Source organism: Psittacula echo, assembly GCF_963264785.1.
Source record: "Psittacula echo genome assembly, chromosome: 24".
In the NCBI taxonomy this organism is placed as follows: Eukaryota; Metazoa; Chordata; class Aves; order Psittaciformes; family Psittacidae; genus Psittacula; species Psittacula echo.
Window position 1 is genome coordinate 5,059,983 of NC_137759.1, and position 24,533 is coordinate 5,084,515.

The following is a 24,533-nucleotide window of genomic DNA, read 5'->3' on the forward strand; positions in this document are numbered from 1 at the left end:
GGGCACCCAGCGCCCTGCACTGTGGCTGGTGGGGGACAGCAGTGGTGGGTGCCCAGTGGTCCCCAGAGGTCCCTGTGCTGGGGGTGGAGCTTGGGCCTGGCCTCTGTGAGTGGGTAATGGTGGGATGGACCCATCCAGCTTGTGCTGTGCACATACATGTGTGCACACACCATTCCCACCTGCGCATGGACACACGAGCACACACATGCAGGCTTGCGCACACACACACGCATGTGGATGTGCCTGCATATGTGTGCACCACCATGCTGCTCTTTTGGCGCTGCACTCCTCACCCCCATAGCAGAGGTTTCCATGTGCAACCCCCCAGGGAAGCCAACGCTGCCCCTGTGTGTGTCTCACTCACACCCCGCATGTCCCAAACCATCGCCAGGACTGGAGAAGCAGCATCAAGGCTGCCGGGGAGCTCCATGGGCTGCAGATGTGGGTCTGGCTGGCGACCTCCCAGCCCCTTCCCTCCCCTCCTCTGTCTCTCCTCTGCAGGAGCGCTCGGCGGGAGGAGTGCGGGGCCTGCCCCTGCCCCTGTGAGCTTCCCTTTGTCATCCTATGCCTGAGCGATGCCTGGAGGCTGGGACGGTGAAGGGAGGCCCACGGGTGCCACAGCCCTGCGGTGACCGCGCCTGGACGGGACATGCGGGACCACGCACATGGGGCTGGGGGATGAGCCCTAGTGGGGCTGGAGCACCCTGGGGGGCTGGAGCATCCCCTTGGAGGGGCAGAGCATCCCCTTTGGGTGTACAAAGCATCCCCTTGGGGGGCCGGAACATCTTTCCCAGGCTGGGTGATACCCAATGGGTTGGTAACTGGGCAGTGTGGGATGCAGCACCCACACCATTGCCCAGGGATGTGCATGGGGAAGTGGGGTGTCATGGAGTACCCCTGGCCACCGGGGAGCTGGGGAGGGAGCAGGATGCTGCAGCGGGGCCAGGGAGGACTCCCATGGGGAATATGGGCCATGGCAGGATACACGAGGATCATGTACCAGGATGGGATACCAGGAGCACTGGGACAGGCCCATCCCTGTGAAGAGACAACCTGGCATGAGGACATCGGAGCAGCTCTGAGGAAGACAATGGGAAAATTCCCCCATGGATGCAGATAAAGTCTGAAACCCCCACTGAGGGGAGCAGAAACGTGCCCTGGGAGGTGCTTTTATAGAGTGAAGTAAAACAAGCAAGAGGCAAATGTCTGCAAGGAGGGAGGCTCCTGCCACATGAGCATCTCTGTCCAGTTTCCTCTTTGTTGGCTCTTTTCCCCCAAAAACCTCAACTCAATTCACCCGGCCACACGTTTATCACAGGGTGGGGATCGGGGGGGGAGGCAGGGACCCACTTTGCCTGTGGCTGCGCCTGGGCTGAGGGGTGGGGATAAGGTTCTGGGGCCACCCCAGGGCTGGATCCCGTCCTCCTGCCCTGAGGAACAAGCCAGGAGCATCCCCTGTGGCAGGTCTGGAGCTGTGTTTCTGGGTTGCATCCTCTGTTCAGTCCCAGTGTGCTGGGGAAGCCCATCACAGTGTGAGGTCCCCGGTAACAGGCTGTGGTGGTGGTGGGTGCAGCCCTGATGTGGGGACATCCCTCTGCCTGGCTCTCCCCAGCCAGGAGAGGGGCACCCACCAGCACAGGCCTCGCTCCTGAGGGGTGCCCACATCCTTAGGGATGCTGGCACACATCCCTCTGTGCTGCCCTTTGTCCCACGTGGGGACGTAGGGGCGCTGTGACAACCCTGCTCGAGGCTGTTCCCCTCCTTAAACCTCTCCTGTCTCCTTAAACTGGGGCATTTGGCTGTTGGATGTGAGCCACGTTGGGGAGCAGAGCATCAGTCATGGCTCAGATCCACCCGGATGGGTGAATTTGGGGGACTCTGTTCTCAGATGACCCCCACCCGGTGTGTGCAGGGACTCTCGGGACCACTCCCAGTGCTGCTAACTGGGAGCTGGGTGCGCATCCCAGTTACTGGAGCTGCCCTTCCCGCGTGGCGAAGTGAAAGCCTGAACCCATTTCAGGCAGCTTTTCCATGTGGGGTCCTCCAGGTCTGGACAGAAATGAATGGTTTATATTATTTTATATTATTTTGGTTCCTTTTGCCAGCCTGGGAGTTGAGCGAACGCGGAGTGAGGACTATAAGGAAGGGAAATGCTATTATTCAGTGTGTGCCTGTGCACAGCCCTCTCCCTGCAGCTGAAGTTATGTAAACCAGATTTATTTACATCACAGAAATAAAAGTGCTTTCTTTTGGGGGGGGAGAAACAGCTTCTTGCTTTTCCAGCCCTTGTGGGAGGTAGGAGTGTGTGTAGGGATGCTCAGTGCAAGCCCTCCCCAGGTACCTACCTACTAAAGCACCTTGTGTCGGCTCCCGCCGGAGGAGCTGCTCATCTCCTGTGGTTCCTGCTTTTCGGTGTCCCAGGGCCAGCAGCTGCTTGTCCCAAACCTGACAGCGCCGAGCATCAGTGTCCTGCTCTCCCTGCCCCGCATTTTGGCCAGGTGCTGTGGTGGGTTCCTCTCCTGATGGCCGTAGGTCCTGGGCTCAATGGGCAGCAGCATCGCCCTGTTGTGATGCCATGAAAATAAAGGGGTTTGTCTTTTGGTTTTGCCACGAACCATGGCTTCTGTAATCCTTCCCTTGGCTTCTCTCAGGGCACAGCACAGCTCCTTCTGTGCCTTGCTCTACATCGTTTAGCTGGCTCCCTGCGCTGCCCTATCTCCCATATCCTCCTTTCACAAGGGATGAGGCTTTCCTGGACGACCCCTTCCCTCCGGACTGGAGCTTCTGGCTCCATTTCATGGGATTTCTCCCCCAAAGGGCTGGCTCACTCACTGTCCTCCCCAACCTGCTGAAGCTGGAGACTCCCTGGCCTGGAAACTCAAGGTAGAGACAGTGCCGGGTGGTACCCAGGAGCTGCAGATGCCTCTCACCTGCCTGACCCCTCCAGCCAGCTCCACATCAAATTGTTGTTACCATGTGCCTCAGTTACCCAGCGGTAAATACGGGTGTGGTGACTGCCTGAGGGATCAGGGAATGGGTTGGGTTGAAGGGACCTTAAAGCTCCTCCAGCTCCAACCCCTGCCATGGGCAGGGACCCCTTCCACTGGAGCAGCTTGCTCCAAGCCCCTGTGTCCAACCTGGCCTTGAACACTGCCAGGGATGGGGCAGCCACAGCTTCTCTGGGCACCCTGGGCCAGCGCCTCAGCACCCTCACAGGGAAGAGCTTCTGCCTTACATCCAACCTGAACTTCCCGTTTCAGTTTGAACCCATCACCCCTTGTCCTATCCCTACAGTCCCTGATGAAGAGCCCCTCTCCAGCATCCTCGTAGCCCCCTTCAGACACTGGAAGCTGCTCTGAGGTCTCCACGCAGCTTCTCTTCTCCAGCCTGAACAGCCCCAATGTTCTCAGCCTGGCTCCATACGGGAGCCAGCCCCTGAGCATCCTCATGGCCTCCTCTGGACTTGCTCCAACAGCTCCGTGTCCTTGTGCTGGGGACACCAGCACTGCACCCAGTGCTGCAAGAGGGGTCTCAGGAGAGCAGAGGGGCAGGATCCCCTCCTTGGACCTGCTGCTCACGCTCCTTTTGATGCAGCCCAGCACACGGTTGGTTTCTGGGCTGCGAGCACACACTGCAGCCGCCTCATGTTCATTTTCTCATCGACCAACACCCCCAAGTCCTTCTCTTCAGGCTGCTCCGAATCTCTTCTCCGCCCAACCTGTAGCTGTGCCTTGGTTTGCCCCGATCCAGCTGTAGGACCTTGCACTTGGCTGTGCCGAGCTCCACGAGGCTGGCATTGGCCCCCTCACAAGCGATCCAACCTCCCTCCGGATCGCCTCAGCACGACCGCCGCCCCGCGGCCGCCATTATCCCCCCAGGCTCCCGCCGCTTCCCCTCGCCCCGCCCTGTCCCGTGGCCCCGCCCCTTGCCGCGCTCAGGCGCGCTGCGGGCAGCCCTGTGCGGGCAGCGGCGTCGCGGGGGCCTTGCTGCTGCGCCTGGCAGTTCCAAGATGGCGGCGGGGCCGGTACCGGCGGTGTGAGGTCGGAGCGTGTCGCCGCCGCCCGCTCCTCCTCTGTCCCCGGCCCCGCGCCCCGTCCCGCAGCCGGCGGGATGCTGAGATCCACCGGCTACTTCCGCGGCATCGACTGCCCCTTCCTCAACGCCGGGGGGCCGGGGGGGGGCCCACCCTGCCGCCGGCCCTACTGCCACTTCCGGCACCCCCCGGTGGCGGCGGCGCGGTGCGGCGTCTCCGGTGGCCCCGTCCCGGTGCTCTCAGTCGGTCACGGCGCAGGTACGGCCCCGGCCCGGCTTCCTGGGCCGCGGTACCTCCTTCCCCTCCGCTTGTCGTTCTCCCTGCTCGGGCTGGGGTTGGTCCCGGCCCTGCGCCGCTCGCCACCAAGTCCCTACCCCGCAGCAGCGGCGTGTCCTCCCCTGGCAAAGGCAGAACCGTGTCCTTCCTCCTCCTCACGCCCGCCCCCCCTTCAGTGCCTGAATCTGCCTCTGACTCCTCTAAATCCCACCTGGCCCCGGGGCTCTGGTGTTTCCCCCTCAAGCCCCTCTCGAGTGCGGTGTATCCCCATCACCCAGGTGGGTCCCCGTTGACCCTGAGCTCTTGTGTTTGCCTGTGCTCAGCCCTGCCCGTGCTCTGGGCCCTTGGTTGTCACCTCTTGTTGCATCTGGAGGAGGTTCTGAAGGGGCTTTTCTGCCCCATTTGGTGTGAGAGAGATGGGTGTCTCCTGGGCCTCATCGTCGGTGGCATCCTTCAGTTGCTATGTGACACAGGGGAGGTGATGAGCAGCTTTACAAAGTAGCTGCTTGCCTGTCTGTCGCCAGGATGGAGGCTGCAGCAGGGCAGCTCTGTTCTGGTCCCTTTCTTTGTCCCTCCAGGCAACCTGGCTCATGTGGCAATGAGGTGTCATTGTGCCTTGCAAACCACTGCTGACGATAACTGTGCTGTCACCTCCCTTCAGGAGGTGCATGGATTTGGGGAGCTGGAGGAGATGTGTTTTCTAGCCCAGTCCTGGTGGGTTGCCCTGGGGGGCTGTGGTGAGCTGGAGCCCCTCCTGATGAGGACTGGAGTAAGGCATGGAGTGCTGCCAGGCTTCTCGAAGCTTGGCTACCAAAGCGCTCCTGAGCTATTGTTCTCCTCAGTTCTTCCAGCAACTCTTGTTTTACTTACATTATTTGCTGATCTGTTTATTTTATTTGGAGAGAAAAGCTTTTATTCTTCTCCCTAGAAGAATGCTGCTTGCTTTCTTTTTGTTAACACTTTGTTATTTCAGCAGGTGTTCTTGCTGGTATGCATGGTCTCTAACAACCTGAAGCAGAAGTTGTCAAAATAAGACACAAGTTATGGATTTTATTGTGTTTGCTTAACTTTGGGTTATCTAGAAGTTTGGAAGATGATTTATTCTTTGTGTCTCCTGGTTACCAGGTCAACTTACCACAACTGTGGTTTAGTTTAAAATAAAGGAAGCTTACTTGGGCCTGTCACAGGCAGACTGATGTCATGATAGAAAGACAAAAGTTTTCACCTCTTTCAGTGTTCTTTTGCATTTGAAAAGGTCCCTATGACCCTTCAGGATGGTTCTGTAAGTGCTTGATACAATCGTCTTTCAGTTTACTGTTCCTGTTTCTCTTTAAATACCTATAAAAAGTCAGTTTTGGAACCAGACTTGCTCATTTTGGTCTGAAACAGATGCTGCTGTACTAAATAAGAATGGGTGCTGGTTTTGATTTTCGAAATGGGGAAGTGAAGGTTGGTCTTTAGTAAAACCTCCTGGTGCACCTGGGAAGTGTGTGCAGCTTCTAATACCATCTGAAAAGTGTTAATGCAGGAATTGAGTGTGAATGACAAGAAAGAAGCCATCTCAATGTCCTGTTAGGCCTGGCTTGGATGTTAGTGACTCAGGAGAACTGGTGTTCTGGGTAGTGAGAGTGGTTTAATTGTGGTGTTGTGGCTCTAGGAGAAACTCTGGCTTTTGAAAAACAAAGGCTAGAGCATGGCTTAGTTTTCCTGGGTAGAAATGTCTGCCACTTGTGAAAGGAACAGGATCATGAGGCTTAACTTCCAGCCGCTGCCTCCCGTATCCCACCGCCAGCTCCGTGCCTCTTCCTGCCCCCTTTTCCAAACTCTTGGTGTCTAATGTATGACACAGCTGTCATAAACAGGGATCTGTAAGTTCTGCCTCTGCTCAGTGTCGGATTTGAGCCATTTTTGCTATGTTGGTTTCGATTGAGAAATGGAAGCTGCTGCAGAGTGCTGCCTTTCAGAAAGGACTCTGCTGGCCTTGCAAAAGGGCCCTAATTTCTATAGGAGCAGAAGAGGCTTTGGCAGTTATTTTGTAAGCAGTGCAATGGCTTAACTTCAACTGAAGGGTTTAGGTTAAATAGCTCCTGTCTTTTTCTCTGTCTGTCTGAAGCTCATCTAGCCTGGAAGGATGTATTTAAGATTTACACTAGAGGGTGTAGTAGTTTAGCTGGCAGTCAGGCAACCATCTTCTTGAGAGCAGGTTCTCAGCCAACAGAAGTTGCTCCCTGTCAGTGAAACTGCCTGTCTTGTTTTAAAGTAGCCTTATAACAGTGCACTTGGGCATATTTGACCTATTTAAACGTGTCACTCAAGAAATAAGCTTTGAAAACATAACTTTTTTGCCAAGGCAGGTAGGTATCTACACCAAGAGTTATAGTTTTCTGGTACAGTGCTTAGAAAAAAGGATAACATCTAAAGAACCAGCCTTCTAAGCATATTGATTCGAGGCTGATGTTGACTTTGATGTTTAAGGATCACTGTAGCACTGGCAGTAACCCCAAAACTCTTAGTAGATCTTCTGTAGCCTTGGAAGTAGCTTTTGAAAGCTGAGGAGTGGAGCTGGCCTTGCCAGGCTGTGGTGAGAGGAGGCTGTGGATGCATGCCAGATGGAGCAGAGAGGAGGTGAAAAGAGGAATTATTGGGACATAGCACTGTTCCCCTTTTCTTTGTTCCCCCCACCCGTCATTCCAGACTTGCCGAAGAGTGTACTGTTCAGATGTTCATAATAGATGATCCTTATTTTTCATACAGTGCTCTTACGGTCCCAGCCACTGGAAGATAGTGGTGAAGAGGCCTCCATGCCTATTAGATTAGCAGCGGCAGGAGGACTGAGCTGCCCCCTGCCTGCTCCTGTTTGCATGTTGCAGCATCCCTTTTCTTCCCCTCTGAAAGCAGCTCAGTAAATACAAACTTGTGAGGTGAGGAGGGAGCCGATGGGATAGGGCACATTTCTGAGTTCTGGAATACTGGAATTCTGTTGCCTTGTCTTTACTGCAGGTATCTGCCTGCATGGGAAAAGGCTGTGGCTACCTGGAGGCTTGTGGAAATCCAGGGCTGGCTGAAAGCTGAGGAAGGTGCTGGGATGGCAGCATGCATCCCTATCTCCGCAGCAGTGTTGGTGGGCTGGGAAGTGGGGTGTGAGCCTGTGGAGGACTGGGAATCTGGCGCTCGCAGATTCTAATCCTGACTTGGCTGAAGTGTTTTTTCCAGTTACAAAATGACTAAACCCCACCTGCTTCAGAGCAGGATGAAAAGATTACTGAATGTGTGTGAAGTGCTTTGAAAGCATGCTGTGTAAGTAGGAGGGAAGAACTGCCTTCAGTCCTAAAAGCATCTCTTCAAGAGCTGTAGAGGAGAGAAATAGGGCTCTCTTCAAAGTCTAGGTCCTGAGTATGCTGAAAGACATAAAAGAAGCATAATACATCTCTTCATAAATATCTTAAGGAAACCAGCTCTTTGGTTTGATGGTAGCTGTCAGGAGATGCATAGGAAGTGGATGTTTTTTCCAATCCGGAGCAAAAAGCTGCATCCAGGTTGAGAGGTCCAAGTTCCTCTTTGTCTGCTCTGATCCTTGTGTCAGCATGAGCTGGGAAGAGCAAAGCTTTCAGCACCCAGCTCAAAATACTTGAGACTGGTGTGTATTGGCAGTTGCTAGGCATTTTTCTGGTATGGTCAAAGGTGGTGGGGCAGTTTTCTTACTGCGTGGATTTTCTATTTGGGTGGGCAAGGCTTTGCGTCTTTGAAAGGTGTCTGGATGAGTTTGTCTGGTACCCTGTGATTTTCACTGCCCAGCCCACAAGTAAGCTGCTGTAACACTGTTTGGCTCCTGTTGTCCCAGGTCAGTTGCAGAGAAATCCTTAGGCTTATCTCCCCAGCTTTAACTCTGCTGATCCTGTCGCTGATGTAGGAAGACGCTTTGCTTCTCCCTTCTTCAAAGTCTTCATTTGAAAAGCAACCACGTGGGACAGCTGTGACACGTATCTAAAATGCTGTTCAAAATGGTATTTGGTAAAACCTAAAGAGGCTCTGTAAATGCTAAACCCCAAGTTTAATCTTCCTCAGCCCATGTGTCACCATGGGATCAACGCTGTTGTCTTCTTCACTGGTCAGGTTCCCCATACAGCACATTACTGAGGGGTTGCACATTAAACTCGGCTGTGTTTGGTGGGAGCAGCCTCTCTGCGTTGTCTGGGATTGCCTTTACACTACTTATATTGCAGTGCAGGTTCACACCGTGTGTAGAAAGGAGGAGAAAAAAGGTCTGTACAGATGCATTTTCCTTCTTGAGCTTCTTGTAGGAAAGAGCTTTTATTCCTGTATTTGCCACAGGGAAATGGAGTGAGATGGAGATTTCTTAACTGCCTTCATTATTTCTTCACCAGGAGAGGAAATGGGGTGGCTGAGTGTTGGGTGCTGTAGCATGTGGGGGGCATTGCTCATACTGCTTCCCTCCCCAGTTGCTTTTTTAGGCCAGTAATGACCAAGATGTCACCAGTGGATGGTTTTTTCTCTTACCGAGCTCTGAAATGAAGAACAGAAACACCACGTGATGGTAAGGTCGGGCCGTGCCTCCTCATGGCAATCAAGGTGGTGGCTTTCCAGCGGCTGGGGATTTCTGGTCACGTAACCTGTCAGTGGTGACAGGTTTCTTGTGAGTGCTCAGCTGCAGCTGCTCTGTGTGTTGGGATTTCGGTGTGAGCTGCTGGGGCACTGCCGAGTTCTGGTCTTTCTGCAAGTGGAAGACTTGGCCCTGAGCTTGCGTGTGGCTCCTCCTTGCTCCAGTTACAGATGGAGCAGGAGGTGGGAGCAGATCTCTGTCAAGCCAGGAGGATTTTGAAGGCTAAAGGTGCAGTGACCTGCCTGGGTGTTGAAGGTGCTGCCATTTTGCCAGTGTGTGTGAGCTGCCTGCTCTCTGCCTGCCACAGGAGCCCTTTGTCTCCTCTGACAGGATTTCTCTCTCCAGTGTGGAAGATCTTACCTGACATTTAAACACTTCCTCTGATTTTTCATAGAATCGTTGAATCCCAGCTTGGTTCGGGTTAGAAGGGACCTTAAAGCTCCTCCAGCTCCAACCCCTGCCACGGGCAGGGACCCCTTCCACTGGAGCAGCTTGCTCCAAGCCCCTGTGTCCAACCTGGCCTTGAACACTGCCAGGGATGGGGCAGCCACAGCTTCTCTGGGCACCCTGTGCCAGCGCCTCAGCACCCTCACAGGGAAGAGCTTCTGCCTAAGAGCTCATCTCAGTCTCCCCTCTGGCAGGTTCAAGCCATTCCCCTTGGCCTGTCCCTACAGGCCCTTGTCCAAAGCCCCTCTCCAGGTTTCCTGCAGCCCCTTTAGGCACTGGAGCTGCTCTAAGGTCTCCCCTTCAGGAGCCTTCTCCTGTCCAGGCTGACCCAGCCCAGCTCTCTCAGCCTGGCTCCAAAGCAAAGCTGCTCCAGCCTCTTGATCATCTCTGTAGCCTTCCTTTCCTCCTCTCATCAAACACTACAGGGCTGCGTTAGCGCTGAGGAAGCAGAAAGCACAACTCATTGGTCCAGGGTTTCCCAAGCTGTGTTCCCGGTGCTGGGCGAGGCGGATGAGAGGTGCCAGCCCAGTGTGGTGGCTCACCCAGTACCAGCAAGGCAGCAGCGCTGGGTGCAGGCAGGCACAGGCAGGCACTGACAGGCAGGGCCAGGTGGGGTCATCTCCCTGCCCTGCAGCCTCCTTCCCTGCTGGGACTGAGCATGGAATGTGGGGCTGGAGTAGTGGGATAGTGTTGGGCTCTGGCTGGGAAGTGTGTTGCTTTGTGGGCTCAACAGGATCTCACAGCACGACCCTGGGGATCGTTCTGTGGGAGACCATTGCGTGTGCCAGCTTGTGTGGCTCAAATCAAGTAAAAATCAAAGCGTACAGTTGGGAAAGTAAGATCAAAAGATCCCCCAAGCTGATCGTGGTAGTGCTGGCAAAGAAGCAGTCCAAAAGCCCCTGCAGACACTCGAGTAAAACCCAGTCCCATCTGGGAGTAAATGAGGGTGAAGGCGGGACTTTGGCTTGGGAAGTCCTGCCCTAATTATCTCTGCAGCCCAGAGAGTGCTTTGTCAGCACATGGTCAGCGGGGTTGTGCCAGAAGCCTTTGCCGGAGTGTCTCAGCAGCACCAAGCAGGTATTAAAAGCCTCAAGTACAGCATGAACAAATATCTGCAGTATTTATTAACCACGGGGAGCTCAGGTAATTCTTTGAAGTTTTTGACTTAACTGTGGAGTGAACTTGTGTTTTTGTGTGGGTTGCAGGACATGAAGAAGCAACTGCAAGAGAAGGGCCTTCTTCAGAGAGGTTTTCACGTGTTAGCCATTCATTTAACGTGAGACCTTGGTCCTCAGGCTTGCATCTGCCTCTGAAGCACAGGGAGGATGCAAAAACCTCGGCTCTGCTTTGAAAGGGTTTTGCTGCACCAGGATTTTCATTGCCCTGTGGGATACAGCCTTTTATGAAAGAGAGGATCTGTGCTGAGGAGCAGGCAGTGTGTGTTGGGTTTGCTGCTCAAGAGTCCGGAGCTGCAGGTGGCTGAGTCGTAAAGGAGTTGTGGAAGTATTAATTCCAGCTTTTGAATTACCTAAAGCTGGATAAGTTTTAACGCCTGTGTAAGTTTTGGTTCTAGCCCTTCATAAGTCACAGCTGAAATTTCTTAAATGGAGTAGGGCTTGAAAAGTGCTTTTCTTTAGTTTTGAATATTGTTTCTTCAAGTATCTAGTTTGACTGTATTGAAATACTGTAGTTTTGTTTGGTTTGGGGTTTTTTTTAAACTTAAATGGGAATTCTTCACCCAAAATAATGCAAGAAACAAGTCAGGTGTTGAGAAGATGACTTATCTTGAGCGAGCCAGAAGGCGGCTGAAGTGAAGGGACTGGTGGGTGAGATGAAGTGTTACCGCTTGTGACCATGCTGGGCAAAGGAAGTTCTTAAGGTGGAGTTGAACAGAGGCAAAAGAAGAGACCAGAATACCTGAAATACTTCTTTTCTCTTTGTTTTCCTTCTTTGCAAAGACGACTTGCTCTGGTAACTAAGTCTTGGAGTAAATCCTCAGTTTTACCTGGCACTTTTACTGGAGATGGGGAAATATTTTCTGACCTTTTTCCCAGAAACAGAAAAAATAAATCCCTTGTTATGTTTTCTTTTTCCCAAACAGAATTTCAACTTTTCTTGTATATTGAGGAATAACTTTAAAGCTAAAATGAGAGAGGGAGTGGAAAAACCTCCAAAGAATCCAAACATTGAGTATCCACATTAAAATGGTGAGACACCACTTCTGACATGCCTCTGATGTTCTTTGCCTACCACTGTTGTGTTAGCACCAGGGCGGGTGGGACCGTACATCACTGTGGCCATGCAGGAATGTAAATGATGGCTTTTGCATGGGCCTGACCATCGTGTTCTGGCTTTTGCAGCCTCATATTTAACTGGTGTTGCTGTGTAGAGCCGTGGTGGTCCCAGCTGGCCTCCAGGACTATCTGTGAGGCTATTGAGAGGGTGAAGCCACCATGTTCAGTAGGCTTGAGGGCCTTTTAGATGTCTCTTCTGCTGTGCCAGAAACAAAAATGGACAAAGTTGTGTTTTCCTGACTAAAATTGGAGGTGTTGCTGTCTGAGCTGCTTTGAGGGATGTGCCCTAATGTTCTCCTACCTGAGTTGTTCCCTGGTAGTGCTGCCTGCTCGGGAGAGACATGGTCCATGCTGGAGCTGGATTGAAGCACTCGGACAGGTCTGTGTCTCCTCTCTGGCCACAGCGTTGTCAGCAGTCCTGGGAGGCTGAGCTGAGCAAATAGCTTATGGCTCATACAAGGATGGGGTCTGGCTGCTCTTGTCCCTCGGTGTGACCCACCCCTCCCTGTGCTGGTTGTGGCACAAGCTGGAGAACCCCCTGATCAACCCTTTCAGCCCACGGAGTCAGCCCTTTGGTGGCACCGAGCGCTTACGTTGGCCAACAGCACCTGGTGAAACCATACCCTGACCTAAAGCAGGCTTTGTCACAGCAGCTTTAAAAATACCACAGTGTGATGGATGACTGTTCAAACCTTTTTCAGCCTTGCTAATATAAGACTTTCTTTTCTCATATTTGCTTCTTTTTTTCCACTGAAGAAATGACTGTGTTGGTTCACGATGTACTTTGTTGCTGTGACATCAGATACCTCTCATGGAGTAACAGAAGTTGGGCTTGTTCAGCCTTGAGAAGGGAAGGCTCCTTAAGGGGAGACATCAGAGCAGCTCCCAGTGCCTAAAGGGGCTACAGGAAATCTGGAGAGGGGCTTTGGACAAGGGCCTGTAGGGACAGGCCAAGGGGAATGGCTTGAACCTGCCAGAGGGGAGACTGAGCTGAGCTCTTAGGCAGAAGCTCTTCCCTGTGAGGGTGCTGAGGCGCTGGCCCAGGGTGCCCAGAGAAGCTGTGGCTGCCCCATCCCTGGCAGTGTTCAAGGCCAGGTTGGACACAGGGGCTTGGAGCAAGCTGCTCCAGTGGAAGGGGTCCCTGCCTGTGGCAGGGAAGTTGTAACTGGATGAGCTTTAAGGTCCCTTCCAACCCAAACCAGGCTGGGATTCTGTGAAATGGATAGTGGGAGCACTGGGAGAGGCCAGCTTGACTGGAGTGGCTATAATGCCTCTGAAACCTTGCTTACCTCATGTTCTTAGAGCAGTACCAGGTTATCAATGCTTTTTATACTGAATTTTTCATAATTAAATTTACTCTTTAAAAGAGAAAGAAGGAGCAAAAACCAAAAATCATTAGGCCTAGGGTTCTCTTTAAAGTTGAAACATTTCTCTCAGCTCCTCTTACCTGCCCTCCTAACCCATTTACTCTGGATAATTATTTGAAATGTACTATTTTAAATCTCAGTGAATTATTTCCAAGCGGTTGGCTCTTACTGTGAAATGATTTGTTGGAAACTTGCTTTGGGTGCTCGCAGATGAGCTCTGCACCCAGAAGTGCCATTCCTTTTGTGCTCTTCTGGAGAGTAGCAGAACTCAGCCTCCTGGTGCAGCCTGTCTGAAACATTTTGTTCTTGAAGCCGCCGTCTCTTCTATAAAGCATTAAATAAAAAGCTTAAAATAATTTTCCAGTGCTAATTTTTCTGTAATCACAAAGGTCCATTTGCTAAGTGCTGGCACTGCAAACATAGGCAGGCTGTTCAGCTAACAAAGCTGCTCTGGTGACGTTAACGTAAAAATGCTATTCTTCTCTCCAAAGAGGTCTCCCAACAGCTTTCACCTTCCCCTTCTCCCAGTGAATGGATCTTTTGTTGCCAGCTCCAGGTGACCCAGGAGAATGGGTGGCTTCAGTGGTGACAGGGCTTGAAATGTTCCCTGTCCTGGCTTGTGCTGGTGCCTCTGTGGCGTGGCCAGCAAACCCTCCTGTTCTGAGGTCCTCATTGCTGTGAGAGTATCTCATGTTTGCTTCCCTTTTGTTTAGCAGCAGCCACTGCTCCTTAGCACCTCTGTTACGTCTGGAAGCAAGGTGGTTGTCATCCATGGCCCCCATGCAAGAGCTTGACTTCTCTTCCAGAACCCACAACCAGTACCTGTCACACGTTCAGGCTTTTCTGTATTTAAGGCATCTGAAATATGTGTTCTGGTAGGGTGCTTGGAGGAAAAAAAAAAGCCATCTTTTCTTCCAGAGTGATTCACTGTGAAGTAAGTTTGAACATCAAACAGGTGACCTTGGACTGCCATTATTCGTTTGATGTCAGCCTTTGTTTACTGCCTTTCCCTGTTGCACAAACTAGAAGGACCAGTGTACAGCAAGGAGCTGTCGGCTTGTAGAAGCTGTAATAAACCAGCTCCACCTCAGAACTGAGGCCTCATTTTCCAGAACCAACAGGACTGTAACCAGGGAAAAAAACCCAATCAATCTTAATTTTTGGAAGAACCTTGATTTATGCTTCTCTGTACTTTGGGCTGAAATGTCTGATTTAAGTGCAGTTCATTTTGCTGTATTCCAAGGTAGTTCTAGGTGAAATAAATTGTTCAGTGAAGTTCTTCGAAAATTATTAATCACTTGTTCTGTATAGTGTTGATGTTAACCTCACTTTTTTGTATCTCAGAAGGACTATTTCATATGTCTGAGGGACATTAATATATTAAAAGAGGTTATATTTTAAAGTGTCCTGATAGCAGTTTCATTCACAATCCTATAAGGAATTGTCATCTCAGGTCTTGTCTTGTGATTCTCAGAGGACAGCATAGACTCAATTTTACATCCATCCCCAAGGTTATTGCACTACATGGTGCCTCTCTTTTTGCTTCAGCAGAAGTACTGCAGACACCTTGTCTATCAGAATAGCTTTCTTTACACCACGGGTATTTGTAGTAGTGTTTGAAATGGAGAGGAATAAATGCAGAAGCTGAAGCTTTTTTGACTCTTGTATCCAGGTTGTAAGAAGGGGTGTGGGGTGTAGCTGGGTCCCTGCCTGCCTAGCACTGGGCTCAGTTACCCAGAGATCCTTTCATTTCCTCTCCTAGCTTCCTGGGAGTACAATTAGGCATTAGAAAAGGTGGCCTGATTTCAGATGGCATATTTGATTTCTCTGGCTTTGGAGACGTATGTCTATGGTGGCTCTCCATATATATGTGTGTGTGTGTGTGTGTATTTAAATAAAACCCCTTTCTGGTTGTGTTTCCATTACATTACCTGTAAATGTATCATGGCCAAAGGTGACAGCCCTGATGAGTATCGTGGAGCCCACTTACACAAGTGGCTTTCATGGGAAAGGTAGCCTTTGATCAGCGGTGGTGGGTAATCCATCAGGCCTCTACACACCTACAAAAGAGCCCTTTCTTTCATGCCAGTGTCTCAAAGCCTGCTGGCATTCTCAGAGATTCTAATGCATTTTTACATCTGGTCATTCCATTGAAAGGAAATGTGCAATTAGTTTTCTACTACAGATGAACTGCAGAGCATCAGGCACCAGGTCTGTGCTTAGGTTATCTCTATTTTCTCTGTATCCTGATAGATTTAAAATAGTTTGCTTTTCTATGCGGACAAGATGTCTTTTATGTAGTTTGGGTTGGGTTTTTCTGGTTACTTTTAGTGTGGGAGTGTTTGGCTTTTTATTTTGCAAGTCTTTAGATCCAGACTCTTGCCTCTGTTTCTTTACAGGCTACCTAATACTTATCTCTGCACACAATTCCAGGCTTTCAGCTCTTCCCTTAACAATGCTTGTGCTAAATTTTAGGTCTCCATCTTGAGTTAGAGGGTAATAGCTGACTCCTCCAGTCTTCACTGCACTGGCCTCTCTACCACTATGGAGTTATGTGCCACAAAGGGGTAAGGAATGAGGTGGTGGGTATGGAGGACTGTTCTTTATCAGCTCTTAGGCTAATATTTACACCTAATTGTTCCAACAATCTATTTACATACACTAGCCTAGATGGTGCTGCTGTTTGCATCTAGGCTTTTTTCCCCTGTTACCTGCATTTCTTCATGGTTTCTTTTTCTAACTGGGCTCTGGATATCAACTTGTCTGGTGTTCCCCATCCACCGAGATGCTCTGGTTTGCCACCTTCTGCCTCTCTCCCCCAGTGTGTCAGCTGTACTGGGTGTAATGGGGATGAGCAGACATTAGTTTTGAAAATGCTCTTTGTGGCTTGGTTGTAAATCACTTTGCGATAGGTGGAGGGGGAGGTAGTTATAGAAATACATCACCTTGTTCCTTTTTCCCCACGTTTCTGGTCCTGGGCACAGCTCACACTGTCCTTTGGAAGCTGGTGCCATCAGGCTGCGATTGCGCAGGGTCCCTGCTCAGTCAGCAGCTAATTTGGTTGGGCAAAAACATCTTTGCAAACCCAAGGGGCTAAAAAGTATTTTATGAAGCTGTTGCCTTTATTTTAATCCAGTCTTTTATTACTCTGCTTCCTTGGAGGTTGGTTCTGCCAAGTGTGAGATGGGTTCTTATTACCAAGGGAGCTGTGCAGTCATGGATCCTCTTAAAAAAGCCCCCAATCCAAGTAAAAGCTCAGTCTTGTGAGTGTGGTAGAAACAGGCCCTGTAAACACTTTGCTTCTGGCTGTTACAAGAATTCTGTCATCCTTCTTAGACCTGGCAGGTTGGGTTTTTTCCCATCTTTCATCTCTCTGCTTATTGTCTTGTTCTTCTACGTACTCAAGCTGGAAAGCCGGTTTTACTACTGGCCTAGCAAAGAACAAGAAGTCCCTCTGGCACAGCAGCATCCAGAGGCACTGATAAAACAAGGATTGAAATGTGTTCTAAATCAAAGAGCAGCTATTAACTTACCTGTCACTTCTCTTGGCTTGCTAAATGCTGAGTTCCGCTGTTACTGAAGGTGAAGGTACTTTCCTGCCTGGTCTATGTCATTGCACGTGCGCAAGTGGCGTCCTTTTCCCTTTCCTTTTCACCAGGAGTTGGGAAGGTGGGAGAGTTTGGGACATCATGGCAGCAAGTTGAGTGGGTTTATGCTTGTGACAACTGCTCACATGCCCTTTTCAAGATGAATGTTTCAAGGTGATCCTGCCCATCTACTCTGCTCTCGGGAGACCTCACTTGGAGCATTGTGTGCAGTTCTGGTGTCCTCAACATCAAAAGGACATGGAACTGTTGGAACAAGTCCAGAGGCGGCCACGAGGATGATCAGGGGCTGGAGCAGCTCCTGTATGGAGCCAGGCTGAGAAAGTTGGGGCTGTTCAGCCTGGAGAAGAGAAGGCTGCGTGGAGACCTCAGAGCAGCCTTCCAGTATCTGAAGGGGGCTACGAGGATGCTGGGGAGGGACTCTTCATCAGGGACTGTAGTGACAGGACAAGGGGTAACGGGTTCAAACTGAAACAGGGGAAGTTTAGATTGGATATAAGGAAGAAATTCTTTACTGAGGGGGTGGTGAGGCACTGGAATGGGTTGCCCAGGGAGGTTGTGAATGCTCCATCCCTGGTGGTGTTCAAGGCCAGGTTGGATGAGGCCTTGGGTGCCATGGTTTAGTGTGGGGTGTCCCTGCCCATGGCAGGGGGGTGGAACTTGATGATCTCAGGGTCCTTTCCAACCCTAACTATTCTATGATTCTATGAGCTCTGATGGACTCTCCAGTTGTAAGCTGTCCCTTGAACAGGTTGCTTTGGCATTTCCATATAGTTCTGTAGGATGGTCCAGCACTGCCCAGAGCAGCTCTTATAGAGCTGTGCAGCATGGTCAAAGCGTATCCTCTGTTCATAGTCAAAGAACTATGCCAGTGTAAGAAAGGCCACCAAAGGGACTTGTCAGAAAAGAGAAATGTTTCGGGTGTTTAATTTTCCCATTTTGGGGGTTGTTCTGTGTGGTTGAGTCGTGTTGCCTTTGCACCTGTAGTGTTTTTCTTACTAGCAGCAGTCAGCTTGTCAGATAAGACAAGATAAGAGTGGTTTTCCTGCAGCTGCCGTGAGAAATCCTGAGCTTTGGGGAGTATTGAAAGCTTTCAGTGGGCTTTAGGCATTGGCATCAGTAAGTGAGAACCTAATCCACAGTTTTCATACTGGAATCCTCTTTCCTCCCTTGGTCGCTTCACTGAATTAAGCAGATAATTCTGCTCCTACTCAGCTCCTCTTGGTCCTAATACGAAGATTATTCTTTGGTGCCCTGAAGAATATTTAATTTAAGAGAGTTTTTCCATGAGTAATAAAAGCACTTTGTTAATAATCTTTAGCCCTTAAGACCTGGGAGTAGTTTGTAAAATCTAGTCTAGCCACACGCCTGCTGCTGAGCAGAGACCTTCACTGATGGCTTTAGGTATCAAACATTTGTTCTATGGTGCTGAGAGCATGGCTTTTGGTGGTGTCTTTCAGTACTGGGGTTTTGATGAGAGCAGACCTTAAAAAATGACCTTTTAAAGAATTTTACCCCAAAGAGAAATGTACCTCAGTTGCTGGCATTAACTTCTGTTTGCTTTCTCTTGCCTAGAGCGAGGCTATGATCCCTACAACCCCGAGCTGCCCAGGCCCTCGCTGGAGGTGGAGGATGGTGCCCTGGCTGACGTGACAGATGTGACACCCAGTATTCTGGAGCTGGAGCTGGTCAACAAAGCCATTGAGGCAGTCAAAAACGAAGTGGAGAGAGAGCAGAAGAAGTATGAGGAGCTGCTAGAAACGACAAAGGAGTTGAGTGCTTCAGAGGCCTCCTCGCTCATTTCAAATACACCTGTGTCAGCTGCTGGGACACAGAATGATGCGTTTAGCTCCTTAGAGTATAATCCAGGTAGCTACAACTTTAATAATAACTCGGACTACAACCCTACTCCTCTGGCTGCTGCTAGCCGGTCAAGTAAATACACTTTGGATGCTTCCCGATCTAAAGGGAGCTCACTGGAATATGTTCCCAAGGCTGTAATACAGAATAAAAAATACAGTAGCACTGTCACTAACAGTAAATATGTGATTGATGACTCGAAGCCTTCTACAGACTTGGAATATGACCCACTTTCAAATTACTCAGCAAGGCTTTTGAGCAAAGCTACGACAAAGGAGCCAAAGGGGTCCAAAAGGGGTAGGGTGCCCAGTTATGAGGAGTCTTACTCTCCTTCACGAAAGAGGCTCTGTGAAGAACTTGACGATGATGAAGTGTGTGCCAGGTTCTCTTCCTCTGAGGATGAGGCTGATGCGGAATATAAGGCAACTTCTGTTAGTTCCCAGTCAAAAGCTGGTTCGGAAAGTGAGTCAAGCGATGGGTTATCCCACAAAGAGCAGAGCACCAAGGTGGATGACTTTGCTTCCCAGGATAGCAAAGAAACAGCAGTGCAGTATGGCATGGAAGACCATCCAAGTTCACAGAAAAACCTTGCTAAAAACTCATCAGACAAGAGTGCAAAAGCAGGGAAATTGTGTGCTGGTAAGAACGGCCAGGAGATTGAGCATAAAAACAAAGACTCAAAAGACAAAACAAAACGGAAGAAATCAGATGTTAGTAAAACACCCGGGATAAATGAGTTTGGTAAGAAGGAGAAAAGTAAAAGTACAGAAAAAGACAAAGTGCTCAAAAAAGAGGAAAAATTAAAACCCAAGAATGAGGAGAAAAACTGCAAAGAGAAAAGCGTCAAAGGGAAAACTGATGGGAGTTTAAAGAAACCTGACAAACACAAGTTGGAGAAAGCAGATGGACTTAAGAAAGAAAAATCCAAGTTGGGCAGCAGTAGTTCAGGGAAAAGCAAGAGTGAAGATGTCAACAAAGGCTCTAGCACAGAGAAGCTGGGGAGCAGCAAGAAAGACTCCAAGCTGAAAACGGCTGATGTGAAAAATGGCAAAGAAACCTCTGGTCGTAAAAACAAAGAGAAAGGGACCGAGGCTCCAGCCCTGGAGCGAAAGAAAGAAAAGGTCAGTTCTGTAGAAAAAGGAGATCCAAAGAAGGGTCGGAAGCAGCAGAGTTTGAGTCATGTTGATCTGTTTGGTGATGAGAGTGGAGATGATGATGACAAAGGCTGGCCTTTGCCATCCAAGTTACTTGACGTGAGCTCGGACTCGGATGGTGGTGATTGTGGTTCAGACTCGGAGAGTGAAAACGAAGGGACGAAGAAAGTGAAACGCTCTAAGTTGTCAAAGTCATCATCATCTTCCTCAACGTCTGATGACATTGATTATTCCATCCTTGAGAAAGACTTGGACTTTGAGTCAGATCCAATGGAAGAGTGTCTCAGGATTTTTAACGAATCTACAGATGTGAAAACTGAAGACAAGGGAAGGCTGGGGAAACAGGTAATGCTGTTTTGGGTTGCTTGGTTCTCTCACCTCTGAATGTGAAAGGATTCTGGTTTAGTTTAGTGGTGTTGCTTATTTTAAGTAACTGAAGAGGGTTATGGAGGAAGACTCCGTATGTTGGAAGAATCTCACCCTTGTCATGACTGAGTTCTCTGAAGACTTTGCACTTGAGTTTACCTGCTGGATTAAAAGCTGCTGTAAAACGTAAGGATTCAGTTACCTGTTGTGTGGATAACCCTCAGTTACTTCTGTCTCCATCTGGCCTAAGAAGCATGGTGGCCTAGATGGTTGGAGAAAAGGCCTCGGAGAATATGTTGTGGATGTTTCAAAGCTCAATTTGCTAATCTGGGCAATGTCTTGTTGTTGTTTAAGGAACGTAGTGGTAGGAATAACCAGAGTGATGTGTCGGTGCAGGTAATTCAATTTGGTTGGCACTAGACACTTTGGAGACTTACCAAACTGTTTCCTGTTTTAAATGCATATTGTAGATGTTGCATAAGTTAGCTGTATTACCTGGGAGGTTTAACGCGGCAAGGTGACAAAATCAAGTGCTCTCTGTGTGCTGAGGGAGGGGGGGACCAAAGGATGAGTGTGTCTATCCAAGGAATAACTGATTGGCTTCAGCTGCATCTATCCTGCACCCAAAAGGTAATGGAGGTACTGGGATGTCATCAGGGCTTGCAGTGTGTTCCAGTTTAGGTCCCTTCAAACACAGGAAGACTCCCTTTGGGATTATTTAAGATCACCATGACCTGGCAGTGTGTACTTGCAGCCAGAACTGTGTGCTGGGCTGCATCCCCAGAGCATGAGCACCAGGTTGAGGGAGGGGATTCTTCCCCTCTGCTGTGCTCTGGGGAGACCCCCCCTGCAGTCCTGCATCCAGCTCTGGGGCAGCAGCACAAGAGGGACGTGGAGCTGCTGGAGCGAGGCCAGAGGGGGCTGTGGAGATGCTGCAATGGCTGGAGCAGCTCTGCTCTGGAGCCAGGCTGAGAGAGCTGGGCTGGGGCAGCCTGCAGAAGAGAAGGCTCCTGAAGGGGAGACCTGAGAGCAGCTCCAGTGCCTAAAGGGGCTGCAGGAAACCTGGAGAGGGGCTTGGGACAAGGGCCTGTAGGGACAGGCCAAGGGGAATGGCTTGAACCTGCCAGAGGGGAGACTGAGCTGAGCTCTTAGGCAGAAGCTCTTCCCTGTGAGGGTGCTGAGGCGCTGGCCCAGGGTGCCCAGAGAAGCTGTGGCTGCCCCATCCCTGGCAGTGTTCAAGGCCAGGTTGGACACCGGGGCTTGGAGCAAGCTGCTCCAGTGGAAGGGGTCCTTGCCCATGGCAGGGGTTGGAGCTGGAGGAGCTTTAAGGTCCCTTCCAGTCCAAACCATTCCATGATTCTGTGATTATTGATCTGAAGGAGGGGCAGGGTGAGCACTGCAGGAACCATGACACTGCATGGTGGGAAAGCAGTTTCTCCTGGCATGATTGATTGTTGACTTTTATTCTAAAATCAGCATCAGAAATGAGTGCTGTTTTCAGGCTTTTGTCAGCTGGGTGGGTGAAGTGGCAACATTTTTCCATTCACGACCTTCTGTATGGGGAGGCCAAAGTGAGGATCTGCAGTGTTGAGGGGAGAGCTCCTCTTTTGGAAAGGGTAGCTTAAAGCTTTTTGCTGAGCCCTCTGTTGCAGTCATGGCCCTGACACGTTCAGAAAGAAGTCTGTGTTGCTGACAAGTAAAGACCTTTCTTCTACTCCTGTGAAAAGCTTTATTAGAAGAAGCTTACATAAGGCAGGTCAGTGGAATGATTTTCTTCTGAACTATTAAGCATTACTTGAATTCCGTTGATTAAAATTCAGCTGTTCTTTCTTCAGTGTTTGGTGTAATTCCCAGCTAGGAAAAAGCACTTTATTTTTAGCTTTGTTTCTCCAAATTGCCCAGGTGAAGTGAAAATAGCTTAAAGGTACCTAGTCTATAGTAGGGAATCCTAATCCATTGAGAGCTTTCCAAATGGGCTGGATTCAGAAAGTGCTGAACCAGGGGCTGCCACTCACTGCAGGCAGTTAATGCTGGCATGGAGCTGCAGCATTGAGCTCTGTGTGTGTGTCCTTTGACGTGCTTCACCTTATATCCCTGCCCTGGATAATTCCTTCTGTTTTGGAAAGGGAGGAACATGCATTGCAGAGGAGGGGGTCCTTGTATGAGGGATGGGTGTTTGTACGTAGGTACCTGCTTCCCTCTGCATTTATAGTGGGTAGGGGAATTTTTTTCACTGTTTATAGAGTAACTTTGTAGGTGGAGCCAGTGTTGTTTGGTCTCAACATGCTCCTCCAGAGGGAAGGTACATGTAGGAAGCATGGTCCTTTTCCACCTGGAAGGGTCACTGTGTGGAGAGTTTATTAGGGATGTAACTGAATTAACAGACCGAGTTCCTAGAGAGTGAAGTGATTCAGTGGTGATGAACACAAGCTTAGTGGAGTCTGAGCTCATCCCCACATCCGGCCCTCGGCTCTGTTGCTGAATTTCTAAGAGGTTGGCAGGGTTGTCTCTGCTCAGAGCTTTGCCAGGGGTTGTGTTGGAAAACCCAAGGCAGGATTGGCTGGGGAGCAGCTGGAGTTTTGCAAAATCTACCTAAAAGGAGGATGGAGCCAGGAGGGGGCTGATCTCTTCTCCCAAGTAACAAGAGATGGGACAAGAGGAAATGGCCTCAAGGTGCGGCAGGGGAGGTTTAGGCTGGAGATTAGGGACAGTTCCTTCCCCAAAGGGTGGTCAGGCACTGGAACAGGGCAGTGGTAGAGTCACCGTCCCTGCAAATGTTCCCAAATTGTGTAGATGAGGTCCTCAGTGACATAGGTTAGTGGTGGCCTTGGCAGAGCTGGGCAATGGTTGGACTTGATGATCTTAAATCAGTAATGATCTTAAATCTTTGATCCAACCCAGTTGATTCTATGATTCTAGGAAGTGTGTTTTGTATGAATGAACAGGGGAATCGAATTCAAAGCCTTCAAAGTCTGTCCCTAAAGCCTTTAAAGTCCAACCCCCTGCCACAGGCAGGGACCCCTTCCACTTGGAGCAGCTTTCTCCAAGCCCCTGTGTCCAACCTGGCCTTGAACACTGCCAGGGATGGGGCAGCCACAGCTTCTCTGGGCACCTCCCAGCAAGCCTGAGATGTTTGCTCAAGAAGCATCTTTACTTGGAGAGGGGCTGTTACTTCCTCCTGGGTTTCTGGCCGTACAAGTGTGTGACCTGGGGCTTTGTCACCGCAGTCTTTCTGCAGATAAGGCTGTGGATAAAACTGCGGGGAAACATTTCCCTAAACGTGGAGTGTGGGCACCATGGTTTGGTGGCGAGCAGGGTTCTTCAGGACCTGCTCTGGCAGCACGTTGTACAAGGGCAGGAATGAGTCAGCTCCCAAGTTCTGTCATTAAAAAAACCCAAAACCCCCTGGTTTTTAAGATGCCACAAAAGGTGAGGTGTGAGTGGCTGGCAGAAAACTCTTCAAGTCTCTGATGGCAGGTAGGGACTCTTGTGAATCGTGCCAGTACTACTCCAGTGCACAGCTCATGGAGTGACTGCTGGGGGAAGAGCTGTGCTGCTTGTTGGCTTCATTGGTGGCTCTTGGGTTCCAAACAAGGTTTGATTTAGTCATTCAACAGCTGACCACACGTTCTCGCCTGGCTCCTGCAAGGACTTTCTGTTAACCCAAAAGGAGACTTTTCAGATCTCCTCATTGAGAGGGGTCTTCAAATCTGCTCAGTTTTGGAAGCTTGTTCTTTTGTTTTCCAGCCATCCAAAGAGGAAGGAAATGAAGAAAAGACAGAAGACAATTTAACTACCTTGTTTCCTGGGCAGAAAAGGAGGATCTCTCACCTTGTCAAACAAGGAAATGTAAGTGAAACTTTCAGAAGCAAAAGTTTAGATTCTGGAAAGTGAGGATTTTCTGTCCTGTTACAACCCTGGCAAACAATGCAGCCCAGATTCAAGCAGTAGTGTTAGTGCTGGAATCCATCTGCGTCAGTTTTCTTCCCTCCCCTTTCTGATTTCTGAAAAGGATGGGTAGGCATGTTACACATAGCAGCAAAACTCTGATAACTTTCATGAAACCAAGGGTAAACTATGGAAGAGTAAATGGGTTCTGCATCTTGCCACACATTGAGATGGACTGAGAGTTTCATTTTTCTACAGTACAGCTTCATCCAATCACTGAAATAAAACCTGGCTGGACACAAGGCCAGTCTGGGTCTGCTGGTACTTTTCTTTGTCTTGTAGACCTGAAAGATAGCTGTAGGAATTTTGTCGTGTGTTTAAAACCATTACTTTGTGTCTGGTCTGAATCAGCCAAGATACCAACAGTGTCTTGTTTGATGCTCTTCTTCCACAACTGTGAAAATACTTAAAACAGAGAGGTGAAAAATAACAAGAAAAAGCCAAGGAAGACGTTCTGATTTCTTTTATTTCTTTCCCACTGGGATTTTAATTCATGTTTTCTCTGAGGGTTTAATGTGTTTCCCTCCAGGTGCCAAGTACAGATTAGTCAGCTTTATGTTCT

At 49.8% G+C, this 24,533-nt stretch overlaps 1 protein-coding gene across 3 annotated transcripts in view; it reads left to right on the plus strand.

The window, feature by feature from the left end:
- The first annotated feature begins 4,012 nt into the window (after positions 1-4,012).
- REXO1 (RNA exonuclease 1 homolog) overlaps positions 4,013-24,533 on the plus strand; it is a 42,185-nt gene continuing 21,664 nt past the window's right edge. For all 3 annotated transcript variants that reach the window (XR_013958421.1, XM_080633755.1, XM_080633754.1), the window contains exons 1-3: positions 4,013-4,291; positions 18,219-20,002; positions 23,771-23,872. Coding sequence is in view for 2 of the 3 variants with exons in the window: in XM_080633755.1 (XP_080489881.1) it covers positions 4,111-4,291; positions 18,219-20,002; positions 23,771-23,872 (2,067 nt within the window). In the remaining variant the exon portion in view is untranslated. The remainder of the gene's footprint in view (positions 4,292-18,218; positions 20,003-23,770; positions 23,873-24,533) is intronic.